General features: G+C 41.7%; 1 protein-coding gene across 2 annotated transcripts in view; it reads left to right on the top strand.

Annotated features, from left to right (window-relative positions):
- Positions 1 to 20,383, top strand: part of prkcz (protein kinase C, zeta) — a 480,227-nt gene that overhangs the window by 73,002 nt on the left and 386,842 nt on the right. For both annotated transcript variants that reach the window (XM_080182477.1, XM_080182476.1), the window contains exons 3-4: positions 12,537 to 12,626; positions 19,233 to 19,283. In XM_080182477.1, coding sequence (XP_080038603.1) covers positions 12,537 to 12,626; positions 19,233 to 19,283 — 141 coding nt within the window. The remainder of the gene's footprint in view (positions 1 to 12,536; positions 12,627 to 19,232; positions 19,284 to 20,383) is intronic.

Here is a 20,383-nt window from a genome sequence, read left to right as displayed (position 1 = left end):
GTAATCTTTGCCATGCTTAAAATCATCTGCTTATGTTTGTGAAAGTAAGTGGGAGCGAAGGAGTACTGTATCGTAATCGAACTTTTTAAAAGATAATTGGCAGTCCCATAAGCCTGTTCATGTGTGTTTTCTTAAAAATTATGGACTTCTGAGCCAGGATTTCATTAACTTATTATTATGGTTGTGGTTTGGTATTTGAAAACACATATTTAATGCATTACAGATTCCGAAGTGTAGTTTCAAAGGACAACAATCAAATATTCAATTTAAATTGCTTACTGTTTTTAGTTTTTTCTGTGAATACCTTAACTGTAAATCTTTTATTGTTTGTGTGAAGATTGTCATGGGACCTTCCCGCTCTGTAATAACATCAACAGGGATCATAGCAATGTGAATGAAAGTGTTTTTGCATTCAGTATAAACAAATAAAAAGACGGTTTCTGTAACTGTTCAGAATACATTGCAAGTATGTGTATTAAGAATGTGATGTTGTTTAGCGTTTAATTTCTTATGTAATCTGTTGCAAACAACCTCCTGCATACAGCAACTTTTTTTTAAGGCAAGCTATCTTACGGTGTGAAAAATCATGCTTTAACTTTTTATACTTTAGGCAAAGTAAACTAATGTAAATGCTTTTATTGCTCCAGAAAATTACTTCAATGGAAATGAAAATCATTCATTTTCAATGGAACATTTTCATTCTCAAATGTTCCACTGTCACACTTGCATAGTGGGACGTGACAAATTTTAATGCAAATTCTGACACTGTCTGGCCAGTTTTCCTACCAATTCCCTCCCTCCAAAATCTAAAAGTCATAGGGACAAATGCTTGCTGGCTGCTATAGCGCACAAACCTGTCTCATTAGCTGACAGGTGGATCTGGCACCCATGGGCTCAAGGCAGTGGCAACCATTGTAAACCTATTTTTTAAAAAATGCATGATAGCGTTTTTTTAGATTTTGTTGATTGTTGATACCATTTTGTAAATCTAGTTGCTTTCCTTGCACTTGATTTGCACTTTCTGTACCTCTTCAAGTTATGCTTCATACCTATTTTATGTATATGAAATTTGGACTGATCAGTTCACAGAATCACAGAAGAGGCCCTTCAGCCTATCGAGTCTACACCAACGCATGAAAGGCCCTGACCTGCCCACCTAATCCCACTTGACAGCACTTGGCCCATAGCCTTGTTTCAAGAATACAAATACACAAACCCCATTATGTAACACAGCAACGTTAATTGGGGTTACGGACGAAATAGATGCTAAATCTGTATATATCCAGCAAGAATGAAATGTATGAGGGAGTTGATTGTTTTAACTGCATCACCAAAATTTAATGTATTATGACGGTTGTGGTTTGGTATTTGAAAATGCATATTTAATGCATTACAGATTCCTAAGTGTAGTTTCAAAGAACAATGATCAAATATTCATTTTAATTTGCTTGTTTTTTTAGTTTTTTTCTACGTATACATTGCATAAACAGTAAAAGATTTAGTTAAAGGCTGTCATGAATATTTGTGTTGGAAGTAGTTTTGGTAATTTTAATTGCTATATATCATAATGGAATTCCACGCTAGAACAATCATTTTATTCTCCAGATCAAATAAAAAGATGCAGAAAGAGTAGTTTTATTTTAAAATAAAATCCTGCAAACGTTGTAGTTTTGTATAATCTAGAACAACTTTGATCTCTTGCTTTCATTTGGAAATTTGATATCAGTCTTCTGAATCTATTAGCTGCCCCATTGTAAAAACTCTACACGAGTTTGTTTTCGCTTTTGTTTGTTTCAATCAGTACTATAAATAGAATCTCCTTCCCTGCTGTCAGTTCTGATCAAAGCTCCCAGCTGAAATATTAACCCGTTTTAGGTGCCTAGAGATACGCTGTTCATTTGCAGCATTTTTGTATTTTGATCCTTGCAGTTTTTCTTTCTATTGTAACTTGAATTAATTTGTGAACATTTATGTCAGTGGTTCACCCAAGTGATGTAATGGTCTTGCACTGCAGCTGCTACATGCTGTGTGATTGAAAGAGTATGATATCGTCATCTCATTTTAACTATACCACTGAAAGGATTGGTGAACATAAATCTATTGGAGGGAAATCGGTCATCTAGTCATTTGTGGAGTTGACAATACAGCACCATTTACTGAGACTTTGGAGCAGGTCTTTATGATATATTTTGCTGGAAAAGCTACAAGACACAAAATAATGATGGGAAAAGAAATGATAAAAATTAAGTCAACAGTAAGAGAGGCAGGATATAGTTTAAACCACAGCCCTCCTTTCCTGTTCACATCTATGATGTTTGTATACCATGAAAAGTCAATATAAAGTTACATCAAGTGTGCTATTAAGTAACAATTCAGACCTGCTAGGTTATGGAAAATACAGTACTCTTCAGCTCAGTGAAATACTACTGTTTTTCCCTACATATTTCCCCACACTTAAGATTTTGTAGGTTGGATGGTCGTGTAGTTTTTGGGATTGGGGTCTGGGACCTTTATGATTTGACCCAAATAAGGGCTTGTTAAAGAACATCTTTAAAGGACAACCTACATTGTGGCGAATACACGCAATATTACTTCATTTTGCTCTTAAAATGGCCATTGGGAGTGGTCAAAAGGATATAAAGAACATAAGAACTCGGAGCAGGAGTAGGCCATCTGGCCCTTCAAGCTTGCTCCGTCATTCAGTAAGATCATGGTTGATCTTTTTGTGGACTCAGCTCCACTTAGCCGCCCGTTCACCATAACCCTTAGTTCTTTTAATGTTCAAAAATGTATCTATCCTTGCCTTAAAAACATTCAATGAGGTAGCCTCAAGTGCTTCACTGGGCAGGGAATTCCACAGATTCACAACCCTTTGTGGGAAGAAGTTCCTCCTCAACTCAGTCCTAAATCTGCTTTGAGGCTATGCCCCCAGTTCTAGTTTCACCTGCAAGTGGAAACAACTTCCCTGTTTGTATCTATTCCCTTCATAATCTTATATATTTCTATAAGAGCTCCCTTCATGCTTCTGAATTCCAATGAGTATAGCCCCAGTCTACTCGGTCTCTCCTCATAAGCCAATCCTCCCAACTCTGGAATCAATCTAGTGAATCTCCTCTGCACCCCCTCCAGTGCCAGTATATCTCAAGTAAGGAGACCACAACTGTACACAGTACTCCAGGTGTGGCCTCACCAGCATCTTATACAGCTGCAACATAATCTCACCGTTTTTAAACTCCATCCCTCTAGCACTGAAGGTCAGAATTCCATTTGCCGCCTTAACTGCCTGCAAACCAACTCCTTGAGATTCCTGCACAAGGACACCCAGGTCTCTCTGCACAGCAGCATGCTGCAATTTTTTACCATTTAAGTAATAGTCCATTTTGCTGTTATTCCTACCAAAACGGATGACCACACATTTACCAACATTGTACTCCATCTGCCAGATGCTTGCCCACTTACCTAGATTATCTATATCCGTTTGCAGAGGACGCTGAAAGTCTGCACACTTTGCTCTTCCACCCATCTTAGTGCCGTCTGCAAATTTTGACACACTATACTTGGTCCCCAACTCCAGATCATCTATGTAAATCGTAAACAATTGCAGTCCCAACACTGAGGCACACCACTAGTCACTGATCACCAACCAGAAAAACACCCATTTATTTCCACTCTTTGCTTTCTGTTAGTTAACCAATCCTCTGTCCATGCTAATACATTATCCATAACACTGTGCACTGTTTATCTTACGTAGCAGTCTTTGGTGCGGCACTTTTGTCAAATGCCTTCTGGAAATCCAGATATACCACATCCGCAGGTTCCCCATTGACCACTGCACATGTAATGGTCTCAAAGAATTCCACCAAATTAGTCAAACATAACCTGCCCTTCATGAACCCATGCTGCGTTTTACCAATAGAACAATTTATATCCAGATGCCTCGCTATTTCTTCCTTGATGATGGATTCAAGCATTTTCCCTACTATAGAAATTAAGCTAACCGGTCTATAGTTAGCTGCCTTTTGTCTACCTCATTTTTTTTAAACAGTAGCGTCATAATTGCTGTTTATCAATTTGCGGGAACCACCGTAGAGTCCAGTGAATTTTGGTAAATTACCACTAGTGTATTTGCTGTTTCTCCCGCCATCTTATATGCTCAAAGCTGTCCTGTTACAGCCGTGTTTTATACAGATCATACGAGTATATGCAATTCTGTACAGATCTAATCACATTCCTCAATACAATGGATTTCCTACCTTGTTTACCAAGTAGGTCTTTACCAGAATAAAATTACACCCATAATGAAATTACTTAGGTGGTTGTAGCTTTTTTCCTCCCAGAACATTCCATTCTTTGCCTTAATTTTATTCGAGTCATGCTGTCTTCTTTAACCTCTGTCAAGCCATGCTAACCCATGTTTCTTAGTAAGCCCTTTATTTATATTCTATTTTCTTAGCCTCTATTTTTGTGCTTTGCAAGCACAACTTTACTTAGTTTCTTAATAACATTGCTGAGTTTGTGACGTGTCGAACTTTACAGCATAAGGTTAAGATAAAAATTAGTAATAATCCAGTTGCTCTCATCATTACAATAATATATACAAGCAAGAATATTATAATGGAGGCCTTTGGAGACCAGCCCTTAAAAATATCCCCACCAGTGATGTACCGTCAATGAGGATATTTTGTGAAGCAAATGTCTAAGTTCCATTTTGAGTTAATAACTACAGCTCAATTAATTGTTCCCTCTTTGCAAGGCTTCGTTGATCTTTGTATTGTTCTTGAAGTATCTGCAGTCTTTCTTGGTTCACCATTGGTAATAACATTTCAATCAGAGCAACTTGGCACTCAAGCTCAACATTCCTGCACCCACCAAGCTGGCAAGCTTGCTAATCAAAGGTGTCAAAAATAGTGTATATTTCATCACAACATTCATCTATGGGGATGCTTGTCGTTGCTCATCCATGTATACTTCATGTGAGCTGGTGATGCCGGCTTTATTTTGTTCAATTTCATGGACAATGGCCTGGGGTATATTACCCGAGTCCACAATTTCCTTCAGAGTGATTAAAACTACGTGGTTTATATATAGGAGAATGTACAGGACACACCATATATTTGGGCCATATAAGAACATAAGAAATAGGAGCAGGAGTAGGCCATCTAGCCCTTCGAGCCTGCCCCGCCATTCAATAAGATCATGGCTGATCTGTTGTGGCTCAGTTCCACATTCCCGCCCTCTCCCCATAACCCTTAATCCCCTCGCTTATCAAAAACCCATCAACCCACGTTTTAAAAATATTGAGCGAGGCAGCCTCCACCACTTCAACGGGCAGAGAATTCCAGAGATTCACCACCCTTTGAGTGAAGAAGTTCCTCCTCAACTCTGTTCTGAACCCCCCCCCTTTATCTTGAGGCTGTGCCCCCTAGTCCTACTGTCCTTTCTTAGTGGGAAGAGTCTCTCCACCTCTATCCTGTCCATCCCATTCATCATCTTATACGTCTCAATGAGATCTCCCCTCATTCTTCTAAACTCTAACGAGTACAAGTCTAGTTTATTCAGCCTCTCCTCATGGCTCAACCCCCTCAACTCCGGTATCAGCCTAGTAAACCTCCTCTGCACTCCCTCCAGGGCCAAAATATCCTTGCGTAAGTGCGGCGACCAAAACTGCACACAGTACTCCAGCTGCGGCCTCACCAATGCCCTATACAGCTGCAGCAAGACCTCCCTACTTTTATATTCAATCCCCCTCGCTATGAAGGCCAGCATCCCATTAGCCTTCCTGACCACCTGCTGCACCTGCAGGCTGGGTTTTTGCGACTCATGCACAAGGACCCCGAGGTCCCTCTGCACCATCACCTGCTGCAGTTTTTCGCCCCGTAAGTAATAGTCCTTCCTACCATTATTCCTACCAAAGTGGACCACCTCGCACTTGCCAACATTAAATTCCATTTGCCAGTTCCTGGCCCATTCGCCCAGCCTATCTAGATCCTTCTGCAGACTCTCCACACCCTCCGCACAATTTGCCGTTCCCCCAATCTTGGTGTCATCAGCAAATTTCGACACCATACACTCGGTTCCCTCCTCCAGATCATCTATATAAATGGTAAATAGCTGAGGCCCCAGCACCGAGCCCTGGGGCACTCCACTAGTCACCAACCGCCAATCCGAATAGCACCCATTAACCCCCACTCTCTGCCTCCTATTTGACAACCAATCCTCTATCCACGCTAACACCCTACCCCCAACTCCATGCCCCCTTACCTTCTGCAATAACCTCTTGTGAGGTACCTTGTCAAACGCCTTCTGAAAATCAAGAAAGACCACATCCACCGGCTCTCCTCTATCCACTGCCCTAGACACATCCTCATAGAACTCCAATAAATTTGTCAGACACGACTTCCCCTTAACGAAACCGTGCTGCGTCTGCTGTATCAAGCAATTCCCCTTAAGATGCCTCGTTATCTCCTTCTTGATGACGGATTCTAACATTTTACCTACAACAGATGTTAAACTAACCGGCCTAATAATTCCCTGCCTTTTGCCTGCCACCCTTCTTAAACAACAGCGTAACATTAGCCATTTTCCAATCTTCCGGCACTTCCCCGGAATCCAGCGACGTTTGGAAAATAACCACCAAGGCATCCACTATCACCTCCGCCATTTCTTTCAGAACCCTCGGATGCATTCCATCCGGTCCTGGGGACTTGTCCACAATCAGTCCCTCCAGTCTGTCGAGCACCGCCTCTCTAGTAACAATAATGTCATTGATACCCTCCAGTCCTACCACCTTTCCGTTGCTAACACCCGGCAGATCATTCACGTCCTCCTCCGTGAAGACCGAAACAAAAAAGTTATTCAAGACCTCAGCCATTTTCCCCATCCCCTACCACTAAGTCCCCCCTCTCATCCTCTAAGGGTCCAACGTTCACCCTAGCCAGCCTCTTCCTTTTTATATATTTATAAAAACTCTTGCTATTCTTTTTTATATTAAGCTCTAGCCCAGCTTCATAGTTTCTCCTACCCTTCTTTATCAACTTCTTTGTCAATCTTTGTTGACATTTAAACCTCTCCCAATCCTCTTCTTGCCCACTACTCTTAGCTACTCTAAATGCCTCCGCTTTTAATTTAACACTTTCCTTCACCTCCTTGGTTATCCACGGCTTATTACCTCTCCTCCTACGGTCCTTTTTAACCATCGGAATAAATTTCTGCTGAGCACCAAGAAAGATCTCCTTAAAGATCCTCCACTGCTCCTCAACAGACCTACCTTCCAACGCGCTCCCCCAGCCAACATTTGCCAATTCTTCTGTCATCCTACCGTACTCTGTTCAAACAAAGGACGCGTGTCCGGGAACCCACTTTCTCCTCCTCCATCTGCACCAGAAACTCCACCATACAATGATCACTCTCCCCAAGAGGATCCTTCACCTAATTCTACCCGCCTCATTACATAACACCAGATCCAAGATAGCTCACTCCCTCGTCGGCTCCAACACACACTGTTCAAGGAAACTATCCCGGCAGCATTCCAAGAACTCCTCCTTGAGCCCACCGTGTCCAACATGGGTCGACCAATCAATATGTAGATTGAAATCCCCCATAATTATCGCCGTTCCATTCCTGCACGCCGCACTTATTTGAGCGTTAACAGCCCGCCCCACCTCCAGATCATTATTCGGGGGCCTATGGACGACACCCACCAGTGTCTTCCTCCCTTTGCTGTTCCTAATCTCCACCCACAATGATTCCACTTTCTGCTCTTTGGTTCCTATATCATCCCTTGCTACCACCCTGACGCTATCCTTAATCAGCAGAGCTACGCACCCCCCTTTTTCCTCCCGCCTATCCTTCCTAAACACTTGATACCCCTGGACATTCAGCTCCCAGTCCCTGTCACCTTGCAGCCACGTCTCTGTAATGACCACCAGATCATATCCATTTGTGCTGATCTGCGCCACCAGCTCATCCACTTTATTCCGAATGCTTCGTGCATTCAGATAAAGTGCCTAAGCCCTGTCTACAGTCCTATTTACACGATTTGCCAGGACTCTGGTCCCAGCACATTTCAGACCAACCCCATCCCACCTGAACAGGTCCCACCTACCCCAATACTGATGCCAATGCCCCATAAATTCAAACCCATTCCTCCCACACCAATCCCTGAGCCACCCATTCACTTCCTTAATCTTATCAACCTTACGCCCGTCTGCACTCTGTTCAGGCAGTAGCCCAGAGATAACCACCTTGTCGGTTCTACTTTTTAATTCCATTCCCAGCTTTTCATACTCCCTCCCCAGATCCTCAGTTCGCATTTTGCCTACGTCGTTGGCACCCACATGTACCACAACGACCGGATTCTCACCCTCCCACTCCAGGTTCCTCTGCAGCCCAGATGTGACATCCCGGACCCAAGCACCAGGCAGACAACACACCCTTCTGTGCACTTTGTCATTGTGACAAAGGACAGTGTCAATACCCTTAACCCCACTATCCCCAATTACTACTACGTTCCTTTTCACCTTCTCTTTGCCTATGTCCTGCGTCTGCATCACTGTACTGTACTGTGTGCAGTTTGCTCACCAACCTCACCTCCCTCGTTCTCGTCCAGACTGGAAGCAAGAACCTCAAACCTGTTATGCAGATTGAGAGGCTGAGGCATCCGCTTCCCACTGTCCTTCCTCCGCTCCCCACCCGCCTCTTGTTCCTGACCCTTAGAGTTAGCCAGTCTGGGGGGGGGGGGGGGGGTGGATGTCACTTGCACCCCATTGACAGTGGCACCCTCTCTCCCCCTGATGAGCCTGTGTCTGTAGCTCAGAGGCCAGCTCATCTACCTTGAGCTGGAGCTCCTCCAGCAACCTGCACTTACTGCAGACATGGTCACTGGGAAGGACCCTGGGGCCCACCAGCTCCCACATCATACAGAAACAACACATCACATGCCCCTCCATTATTCACTGTAGTAATATTGAAAATTTCAACACAAACTTACCTGGCCCTTTTTCTCCCCAGCCCTTTTGCTCCTAAGCCCTAGTAGCTCACTCTGCTTCCCTCTCACTCCGCTGCCCGCTCCGACACTGCCCGCTGTCTACACCAGGCCTCCTTTTAAACCTGGCGCTGTTTTAAAGCCTGCTCCCCCACAACTCCCTGCTATCCACTCCCTTAGAATTCTTAAAGCAGTAGATACAAAAAGCTCGCAAAAATGCTTTTAAATGATTTAAACAGTCCCACAAGGTAAGTTCTTAGTACAAAAATGTTTTAAACTTATTTAAACAGGTTTTTAACAGGTAATTTCTTATCTGTCTCTCTGCTCGTCATGCAGTCTTTCCCCATTTGAGTATTATTTTTCTCATCAACCCAGTTTCCTTTAAATTCAGGGGTCCAAAAGGTTTCTCCAACCAAGTGAGGTAGAACTACAAATACACACCATGCCTGACCTTTTGTAACATTCGCAACTTGCATAGTAAATTTTGCATCCGGAGGTATCACTTTTTGAGTATTTTCAGCCCTGGCTCAATTTGCAATTGAGGACTGGTAAAGTTATATGAAGCATCCCATCCTCGGCATGTCTTTCTTAAGAATTCTTGTGTGATTTATTTTCTCTGACAGAATGTGTTATTCTGTTTTTGACTAGAATTTTCATTAACACAGACACAAATATCTAGAAATCCTACAGTGCAGAAGGCAGCTTTTTTGGCCATTGAGTCTGCATCAACGACAATCCCACCGAGGCCCTATCCCTGTAATCCTATGTACTTACCCTGTTAAATTGCCCCTTAGTGTCAGGGGGATTATCATGGCCAATCCACCTAACCCTGTACACCTTTGGACTGTGGAAGGAAACATCAGCAGTCGGAGGAAAGCCATGCAGACACTAGGAGAATATGTAAACTCCACACAAACAATGACCTGAAGCCGGAATTAAACCTGGATCCCTGGTGCTGTGAGGCAGCAATGCTTGCCCCAGTGACATCGTTTTCCTGTTCTTCACCTACTCCCTTTGTTTCCAATGCATCCTATCTGAGCACCAATCTGTAAGGTGTAGCTTGGTATGTACTTCTATCAGTTTTGATGCAATCTTGTACCTTTCTCCTATCAATGGTCACACCTTTTGTGTTTTGTAAGGTTTCCAAATCCGTTGCATTAGGAGCTCCTATTCCTGTCCCTGTTCCTTCAAGAATGATTTCCAACTCCGTTTTGTTTCTTATCTTTTCCAGTTTCATTTGATCTTACTGATGTTACATCATTTGGGTAAACAGGTCATATTTGACAATAATAGTAACATTTAAAACACAATTACAGGTGTACAAGTTGAGTCCTGTTCTTGAGATCTTTGACAAATTTACTGGAGTTCTATGAGGATGTGTCTAGTGCGGTGGATAGAGGAGAGCCGGTGGATGTGGTCTTTCTGGATTTTCAGAAGGCGTTTGACAGAGTACCTCACAAGAGGTTATTGCAGAAGGTCGAGGGACATGGAGTTGGGGGTAGGGTGTTAGCGTGGATAGAGGACTGGTTGTCAAATAGGAGGCAGAGAGTGGGGGTCAACGGGTGCTATTCGGATTGGCGGATGTTGACTAGTGGAGTGCCCCAGGGGTCGGTGCTAGGGCCTCAGCTTTTTACCATTTATATAGATGATCTGGAGGAGGGAACCGAGTGTAGGGTGTCGAAATTTGCTGATGACACCAAGATTGGGGGAACGGCAAATTGTGCGGAGGGTATGGAGAGTCTGCAGAAGGATCTAGATAGGCTGGGCGAATGGGCCAGGAACTGGCAAATGGAATTTAATGTTGGCAAGTGCGAGGTGGTCCACTTTGGTAGGAATAATGGTAGGAAGGACTATTACTTACGGGGCGAAAAGCTGCAGCAGGCGACGGTGCAGAGGGACCTCGGGGTCCTTGTGCATGAGTCGCAAAAACCCAGCTTGCAGGTGCAGCATGTGGTTAGGAAGGCGAATGGGATGCTGGCCTTCATAGCGAGGGGGATTGAATATAAAAGTAGGGAGGTCTTGCTGCAGCTGTATAGGGCATTGGTGAGGCCGCAGCTGGAGTACTGTGTGCAGTTTTGGGCGCCACACCTGCGCAAAGATATTTTGGCCTTGGAGGGAGTGCAGAGGAGGTTTACTAGGCTGATACCGGAGTTGAGGGGGTTGAGCTATGAGGAGAGGCTGAATAAACTAGGCTTGTACTCGTTAGAGTTTAGAAGAATGAGGGGAGATCTCATTGAGACATATAAGATGATGAATGGGATGGATAGGATAGAGGTGGAGAGACTCTTCCCGCTCAAAAAAGACAGTAGGACTAGGGGGCTCAGCCTCAAGATAAAGGGGGGGCGGTTTAGAATGGAGTTGAGGAGGAACTTCTTCACTCAAAGGGTGGTGAATCTCTGGAATTCTCTGCCCATTGAAGTGGTGGAGGCTGCCTCGCTAAATATTTTTAAGACGTGGGTTGATGGGTTTTTGATAAGAGAGGGGATTAAGGGTTATGGGGAGAGGGCGGGAAAGTGGAACTGAGCCACAACAGATCAGCCATGATCTTATTGAATGGCGGGCAGGCTCGAAGGGCTAGATGGCCTACTCCTGCTCCTATTTCTTATGTTCTCATGACAGGACTCAGTCTCCTGACGTTATCTGGCGACAGGGTTTGTTCAGTAGGGATTGAGCTTCTTTAAACTGTGAGTGAATGGATCTCAAATCTTTCATTAGCGTAAGTCAATATTGTACTTATTTATTACTTCATGTAGACTGACTGCTTGTTCCAGTAAGGGTTTATTCCAGAGCTCATAGGTCTAAGCCTGTATGAAATCCTGATGGGAAGACCTATCTTTTGGTGAGTGGTCATTCACATACTCATTAATACTAGAGGTAATGCGTCTGGTCACTTCTTTCCTGTCTCGTTGTGTAGTTTTGCAAGCTTGGTCTTCAATGTGCCATTATACCTTTCCACAATTCCTGAGGAATGTGGATGGTATGGACAGTGCAGTTCCTGTTTGATGTCCAATGCTTTATACAATTCCTTTACCACGTTTCTTGTAAAGTGTGTTCCTCTGTCGCTATTTACATATTGAGGCAGTCCATATCTACAGATAACTTTTATTAAACAGAAGTCAAAGGCTGCAGAACTTAACTTTTTTTGCCACTGGTCATAGTTGTTTCTAAAGTAAATCAACATGTGAAGTGCATTACTTGTAATGTATAAGTGTATGTGTGGAGTTTTCTACCAAAATTAAATGTATGCTGTTTAAACAGTGTCATCTTCGCCACATCTGTGATGAATCAGTAATTTCTATTGGACAAATAGACGATTTATAAAGGGTCTTTCCCTTTTCAGCCAGTCAAAACTCTGCAACCTGGCAAGTTATTTTGTTTTTCTGCTCCATTAGAAGTAGTGTAATCATTTAATTCAGGGTGGTTGGGTGGAGAATATTTTGGATTTGAGGTGTGAAAAAGGTAGGTTTCTTAGATTGTCATTGTAGTAAATAAAATGTTCCTATATTCTGAGGTCATAGAAGCCCCACTAATTGGTTCCATTTTTTGTTTATAGGGGATCCATGCACTGTATCATCCCACATGGAGCTGGAGGAAGCATTTCGACTGTATAACCAAAATGGAGAATCAGGCCTCAATTTACATGGTTGGTAGTTTATTAAGGATCTCTGAAAAGTTAAATGATGTACTTGACTGAATGTGACAGTGATATTCCCCAGTGATTTGTACGGGGCCTACAGTTTTCCAGCATATATAATCATATATATTGTAAGTATAGATGGTGTTAAGACAGGTGATGCAGGATTTGTCCTTTCTTTCCCATTCCTTGATTGTTGTAACAGTATCGTTTTGGTTGCAACTTAAAAGGATAGAGATATTAATTCAAGAACTGCCTAACCGTTAATGTGATGTTTGCAAAGGAGAGAGTTCACTGAGTCTTTCACTGGTGTTTGTGGCTGAGGCAGATTTTTTTCCATTGTGGTCTTGAAATTCCATTGGGATTGAGGCTGATGTAAACTGCAATTACTGGGGAAGGTCTCTTTTGAAACATAATCTGTCTTTTCCAAAAGTCAATGATATTGCACCTGAAGATCCTTTTGATTAAAATTCTCTATTTCGTTGACATATTCCACAATGGAGCAGAGATGGGGCTCTGAACGTGAAAGCAGGGAGAGTCTGATGACATTACTGCTCTATTGGCAGATTTCTACTAGTCTGCTTTTAGTAGCTTCAGTGTTCTAATAGTAAACATTTGAAAATGGTTGTTCTTGTCTCAAGACCACTCTCCCCATGGTGAATTGTGTATTCCACAGAAGGTAATTGATTAGCCTGTGTCTCAACAGACCTTGGCTATTGGGTGATTGATGATTAGTTTCTTTCATGTCCCAGCCATCACTTCTGAATAAACCATTCTCTCCTGTGATGAGCGAGGAAGAACATATAAACACCTTCTAGACAGCTATTGTCCAGGCAGACTACCTGAAAGGTAGCTTTATAAAAATGCAAATTGTGAAAACCAGTTTATTTCCATTCATCTCTGAAATAATTCTTGACATTAACTGGTGGGAAATTCCATAGGAAGTTGCCTTGGCATGTCCTAATTGTAATTCACGTGGAATTCATTTCCAGAAACTAGCCAACTAATACCAGACATGTCAGGTGACCTTTAGCAGCCATCTTAAGTCAATGTTGGCTTTCTTTAAAAAAATTTTAAAGACTTCCAATACATATTTAATAATTGAAATTACAGATTAATATTCTATATGTCACATTATCGTCACAAAGGTATTGAACCAAAATTAAACTTCATTCAACTTGGTCATTTAGCTAAAATATCAGTGCCCCTAACATAAATGTAGCTGTGGTAGGGCTGTATATAAACCCCATGGCCTCATTTCCATTTATTAGATCAGGTAACGGTATGGCCAGAATTGACAACATTTTCTTATGGGACCTAGAGGAGCACTTGTGTGCCGTTTGCTCCACAATCTAACAAAACTAAACAGTGCTAACTTGCTGGGCATTCTCATTCATCTGATCTGATGCCAACTTTCTCTGCTGGGTCTGCCATTCAGTGATTTTTAAGAATCTTGAGATTATTGGACCTGAAATCGCAATATTAAACTTTGATTTCTGTTTTGAAATGAGTATTAAAACTGCAGATAAGAGTTTAAAGAAATTGCTTTTAAGTTTATTTCTGCTTTACTGTGTCCTAATAGAATTTCATAACTTCAAGGGTTTGACTGAAGTTTTGAGTATATGAAGGGGCTTAGAGAAGAGAAATTAATTGAATTGGGGGTTTGATAGAATAAGGAAAGTATTCTTTGAGGTTTGATTCATTCACTATTCCTGAGATTGTCTTCACTAACATCAAGCCACACAGCTATATAAGTTTAGTGACTGATGCTGTGTTTCACTGTGTCCCAGGATTTAATGTCTTAGCGTAAGAGAGGGTAAGACACTAAATCTAAAATAATTTGTCATGACATAATTGCACAGAATTTTCCCAAAAATATCTAAGTGTCCTAACAGTGAGAATAACGGAGTCATCCATGCCTGCCTTATCTGTGCATTCTGCACTGCATTCCTCCCACTCAGTCACTCTTTTTTTTGGAGAGTTGAGAGTTCCATGCGTGTACCTGGGGGTGGGAGCTGGGTGGTATATGTGCGTGTGCATTATGAAAGCTTCCCTGGAAACATCTTGGATTTTGAAGGCATAATTCAGTCTGTGCAAGACATTCCATGGGTAAATTTTTGTTTCATTAAAGCTTCATTAATTTGACTATTCCTTCTGTGAGAAGATTTCCATATTTATGAAAAGCTCATTTGCACCAACATATTACGTTATTAGCCCAATTAGCATTTTATTTCTATGTATTCCAACTTGACATTGTTCTATTGCCTTAACACTGTTTTAAGTTTCCCCTTGTGGCCTAGAGTTAACTTATTACTTTATGCACCCTAAGATTTTAGCTAGAAGGTGCCAAGTCTGATTCTGGTTTGTGCAGCATTAAGATGAAGGGGTTGACATATGAGTAGAGTCATAGAGGTTTACAGCATGGAAACAGGCCCTTCGGTCCAACATGTCCATGCCACCCTTTTTTTCCTAAACCACTAAGCTCGTCCCAATTGTCTGCATTTGGCCCATATCCCTCTACACCCATTTTACCATCCTACCCATAAAACTGACTAAATGCTTTTTAAAAGTCAAAGTTGTATCCACGTCTACCACTAACTCTGGCAGCTTGTTCCAGACACTCACCACCCTCTGAAACAATTGTCCCTCTGGACCCTTTTGTATCTCTCTCCTTTCACCTTAAACCTATGCCCTCTAGTTTGAGACTCCCTTACCTTTTAGAAAACAATGTTGACTATCTAGCTGATCTATGCCCTTCGTTATTTTATAGACCTCTATTAGACCACCCCTAAGTCTCATATGCTCCAGGGGAAAAAAAGTCCCAGTCTTTCCAGTCTCTCTTTATAGCTGAAACCATCAAGTCCCATAAGTCAAAAATATCCTTTCTATAATACTGTGACCAGAACTGTACACAGTATTCCAAATCTGGCCTTAATAATATCTTGTACAACTTCAACAAGACATCCCAACTCCTGTATTCAATGTTCTGACTAATGAAAGCAAGCATGTTGAATGCTTGCTTCACCACTTTGTCCACCTATGACCCCACTTTCAAGGAGCTGTGAACCTGTACCCCTACATCTTTGTTCTATAACTCTCCCCGATGCTTTACCATTAACTGAGTAAGTCCTACCCTAGTTCGATCTACCAAAATGATGGAGAGTTTGGGTTTGATCTTGGGTTTGGACATAGCTTGGCACAACTTCGAGGTCCAAAGGGCCTGTACTGTACTGTTCGATGTTCTAAAATGCATCACCTCGCATTTATCTAAATTAAGCTCCACCTGCCATACATCAGCCCACTGGCCCAATTGATCAAGATCCCATTGCAATCCTAGATAACCTTCACTGTCCACTATGCCACCAATCTTGGTTCATATGTAAACGTACTAACCATGCCTCCTAAATTCTCATCCAAATCATTGACATAAATGACAAATAATAATGGACCAGCATCGATCCCTGAGGCACACCACTGGTCACAGGCCTTCCATTTGTAAAACAACCCTTTACAGCCACCCTCGTTCTTCTGCCATCAAGTCAACTTTGTATCCAGTTGGCTACCTCACCCTGGATCCCTTGAGATTTAACTTCATGCAAGAACTTGCCATGCGGCTTTGCTAATATCCAAGTAGACAACATGAATTGCATGGGCTTATCTACCCCTTCAAAAAACTCAATCAAATTCATGAGACATGATTTTCCACTCACACAGCCATGCGACTGTCCCTAATGAGTCCTTGACTTTATAAATGCCTGTAGATCCTGTCTCTCAGAATACCTTTTAACAATTTGCCCACTACAGATGTTAGCCTCAGTGGTCTGTAGTTCTCGGGCTTTTCCTTGCAGCCCTTCTTAAATAAAGGCACAACACTTGCCACCCTCCATCAACCAAATCATCTGGCTGTCAATGATTCAAATATCTCTGCTAGAGGACCTGCAATTAAACAGTTTGTGCTTGTACTTGCTGGTGTTTAGAAGGATGGGTGGGGATCTGATCGGGATGTATAAAATTTTAAAAGGGATTGATAAAGGTATACCAAATGCTTTCTCTTATAAGGCAATCAAGAACAAAAGTCACAGATATAGGCAGAGGTGGTAAATTTAAAGCTGAGAAGAGGAGGGACTGCTACTTGCAGAGGGTGGTGAAATTGTGGAACTCGTTGCCCCATAGTATGGTGGAGTCTGAATCATTGGTTTCAAGAAGGAGACAGACGTATTTCTAATCAAAGAAGGAAAAAGAGATATGGGGAACAGGTGGGGAGGTGGATGTTAGACCAGGAGAGATCAGCCATGATCTGATTGAATGGCAGAGCAGGCGCGAAGGGCTGAACTTAGCTACTTCCGTCGCTAATTCCTATGTTCCTAACTGATCTCCACCAAGAACACTTCAGCTGATTCCCTCACCCAAAACACATTGGTGGGACAGCTCATTTTTGATGCAACTATGATGAAATAACTCACTGACACATACTGATTTGGTTCATTCACAATACTTTTAGGAGGCACTGGAGACTTGTGGAGCCATACCCAAACAAAAATCATCTTGGAACACTGGAGGGTAGTAAATTGGGAAGTGGCAGAGACAGTTTAATTTTGATTCTTATTCATCTTTGGTTTCATTTACTTTCATATGTTTTTAACAACCTCTGCAAAATTCTTCATTTTCAAGTAAGTTATTGAATAAGGCTGTATTTTAACACACTGGATAGAACTGATGACTTTTCATGCATGGCAGTTAATGTTTGAATTGAATGCTTTTTTTTCAAAGCTTTTCCTTATGAACTATTTTTAAAGAAAGCTTTGATCCTTGCCCTCAGTTTAACATGCTTAGAAATAGCATCAGGGGTTCAAAGGGATATACTTTGAAAAATACATTTACATGCAAAATATTCTAGACTCTGCTGTCAGAGCAATGTTGCACAGAGCATTATTTCTTGAAGATCAATTTAATGCAAAGTTTTAAAATTTCACAAGTCATGGAGAAATTTGAGAACAATAATGAGAATTGAAAAATTACAACATGCTACTGTGCAGAGGGACCTGGGGGTCCTTGTGCATGAATCGCCAAAACTCAGTCTGCAGGTGCAGCAGGTGATCAAGAAGGTGAATGGAATGTTGGCCTTTATTGCGAGGGGGATAGAATATAAAAGTGGGGTGGTCTTGCTGCAACTGTACAAGGCACTGATGAGGCCGCAACTAGAGTACTGTGTGCAATTTTGGTTCCCTTATTTGCGAAAGGATATATTGGCCTTGGAGGGAGTACAGAGAAGGTTCACCAGGTTGATGCTGGAGATGAGGGGTTAGCTTATGAGGAGAGATTGAGTAGATTGAGCCTGTACTCGTTGGAGTTTAGAAGGCTGGGGGGGGTGATCTTTATAGAGACATATAAGATAATGAAGGGGCTAGATAAGATAGAGGGATTCTTTCCACTTAGAAAGGAAATCAGAACTAGAGGGCACAACCTCAAAATAAGGGGAGGTCAGTTTAGTGAGGAGGAACTTCTTCTCTCAGACGGTAGTGAATCTCTGGAATTATATTGAGCTCCAGGGCAGTGTGTCTGGAAGGGAACCCCAAGGATGCACTGAGGAGACTTCTCCCAGCACCCCAACTCTTTTGTACTATTCCAGCTTGTACCTAGTGTCATAAAAAGAAGCTTAATTGACTTTTACTGTGCTGCCCTTGATTCAAGGCCTTGGGACCACATTATACTGCATAGATCCTGCCATGAGTCAGAAGGTCAGACAAGATAGTATTGCCTGGATATCCATGCAAGTGATGTTGAGTGTAGTGCCAGTCTGATTCTATTGCTACGCCCATTGGAAGTTACTGCATTATTTCAGATCATGTTTTTGCAATGTAACTTGAAGATTATTTTGTGTTAAACATGGACCAGTAATGCAGTGGCCACAATTAGGAATTTTATGCTCGTATGTGTACCATACAAGAAATAGATACTGAAATTTTTAAAAAATGCTCAAGGCAGTCTAGATGAACGAACATCTATTGCATAAATCAACTAACATTTCAAGTGTGGAATCTCCTTCAAGGTCAAAGCTTTAGATATGAAAAGATGTACGACTGTATATGTATTTTCCCCCTGCTTCCTTTCTTCCTATATTGATAAATTTGTCCACCTCAGTGTTTCAGTACTGAAGTATCTGTCGCCAAAATGTTAATTTTATGATTTCAACCATTACAGACTTGCAGTATGTGTCCACTATTTTTGTTTTAGTTTTTCTTTTAATTGAGTTGTATCAGATGCCCATGTCTACTTTATCCATTTGATGTTCTGAACAAATGAATAACTCCCCGTCACATTGCATTTGCCAACAATTCTCAATTTTTTTTAATGATATACACTTGCCAGCATACAGATATTGGAGCTGACAGTCAGATAAAATAAATATATTTCAGTTTCACCTGGTTTACCCAATGGACAGTGCAAGTTCACCAGGAATTGATTGCAGCTATAAAATCAATCCATAGAATCATGCAAACTTAATTACCTTTAGTATGAGGACAGGTTTACAACTATGTCAAAGATAAATGAGAAAGAAAACAGTTCGTTTGTTTTCTATTTTTAAAATTTGTTTTTTTTCTCTCATTTACCCAGTATTTCCCAGCATTCCTGAAAAGCCAGGCATGCCCTGCCCTGGGGAGAACAGTAAGTATATTTTTCAACACTTATTGGAAAACTGATGAAATATGATAGTTGAAAATTAATTCTGTGGTTATGGTTGGCACAGCTGGGGTTTATTGCCTTTCCTTGAGAAAGTAGTGTTGGGCCACATTCTTGAACCTCTAATTTTTTGTAACAGTTTGGTACAAGTTGATAGCTTGCTAGACCACCTTGGAAGACCATTTAGAGTTGAACAGGATGGTGTTGGATAGGAGTCAGAGGCCAAACTAGATAAAGTCCTTCCTTAAAAGGCATTAGTGAATCACATGGGTTTTTAACAACATCTAGCAGCTTTAGTTTTGCTTTTGTTGATCAGCTCCAGATTTTTAAGAAGATTTAGCTTTAGTTCTGTAATTATGAGACTTGTACTCATGTCATCTGGATTGCTAGTCAACTATACTATTGTGTACCTCATAGAGCATGGTGTGTATCTTTCTGATTTATCTTGTTGTGGCAACTCATTTAAACTTGCATCTTTCTTCGTCAGCCAGAAGTCTAAACAATGTGTGAAGAAACCTGGAGGCCTGAATGACGTGTGTCATCCATCTGTTTGCTTTGGGTCTTTGGTTCAAATTTATCCCAAAACTGTGGGGTTACACTTAACCCATCTTGCTAACTGTAAATTAAGTTGAACAGCTTTAGGTTACTGGTTTCTCCAGTTCTTAATGCGTGCAAGATCAAAGTACAAAACTTTCTATCACTTTACCCTCATAGATACCTTGCTTTAGACACGCCATGATACTCCCGTCAACCTGACAAATGCTTCTTCACTTTGTCCTTCAGTATCTTCTCAGCGCATGTGTCCCATCTATGTCATTCCTTTAGTATGGCCCATTTTGTTTTTTTAACTGTGGATATCTCGCCATGATCTTTGATCCCTTGACATTGCTTCTGCCACTCTCACTAGCATGGTTCTTAGGTTGAACTAGACCACTTGTTATCTTGAAGCACTTTGACCTTCACCTGTTTTAAACCCCACATTTTGGCCAACCCAAAGCAGCATCATTGCAATGTTGCTGGATCCCACCCTTAATTGAATTCCCCCATTCTGCTGCTCAAATCTTTATTTATACTTGCTGTTTGTC

Source organism: Carcharhinus amblyrhynchos, unplaced genomic scaffold (assembly GCF_965287045.1).
Source record: "Carcharhinus amblyrhynchos unplaced genomic scaffold, sCarAmb.v2.hapA scaffold_56, whole genome shotgun sequence".
Lineage (NCBI taxonomy): Eukaryota > Metazoa > Chordata > Chondrichthyes > Carcharhiniformes > Carcharhinidae > Carcharhinus > Carcharhinus amblyrhynchos.
The sequence above is the reverse complement of the archived record's forward strand: the minus strand, read 5'-3'. Positions and strand labels throughout refer to the sequence as shown.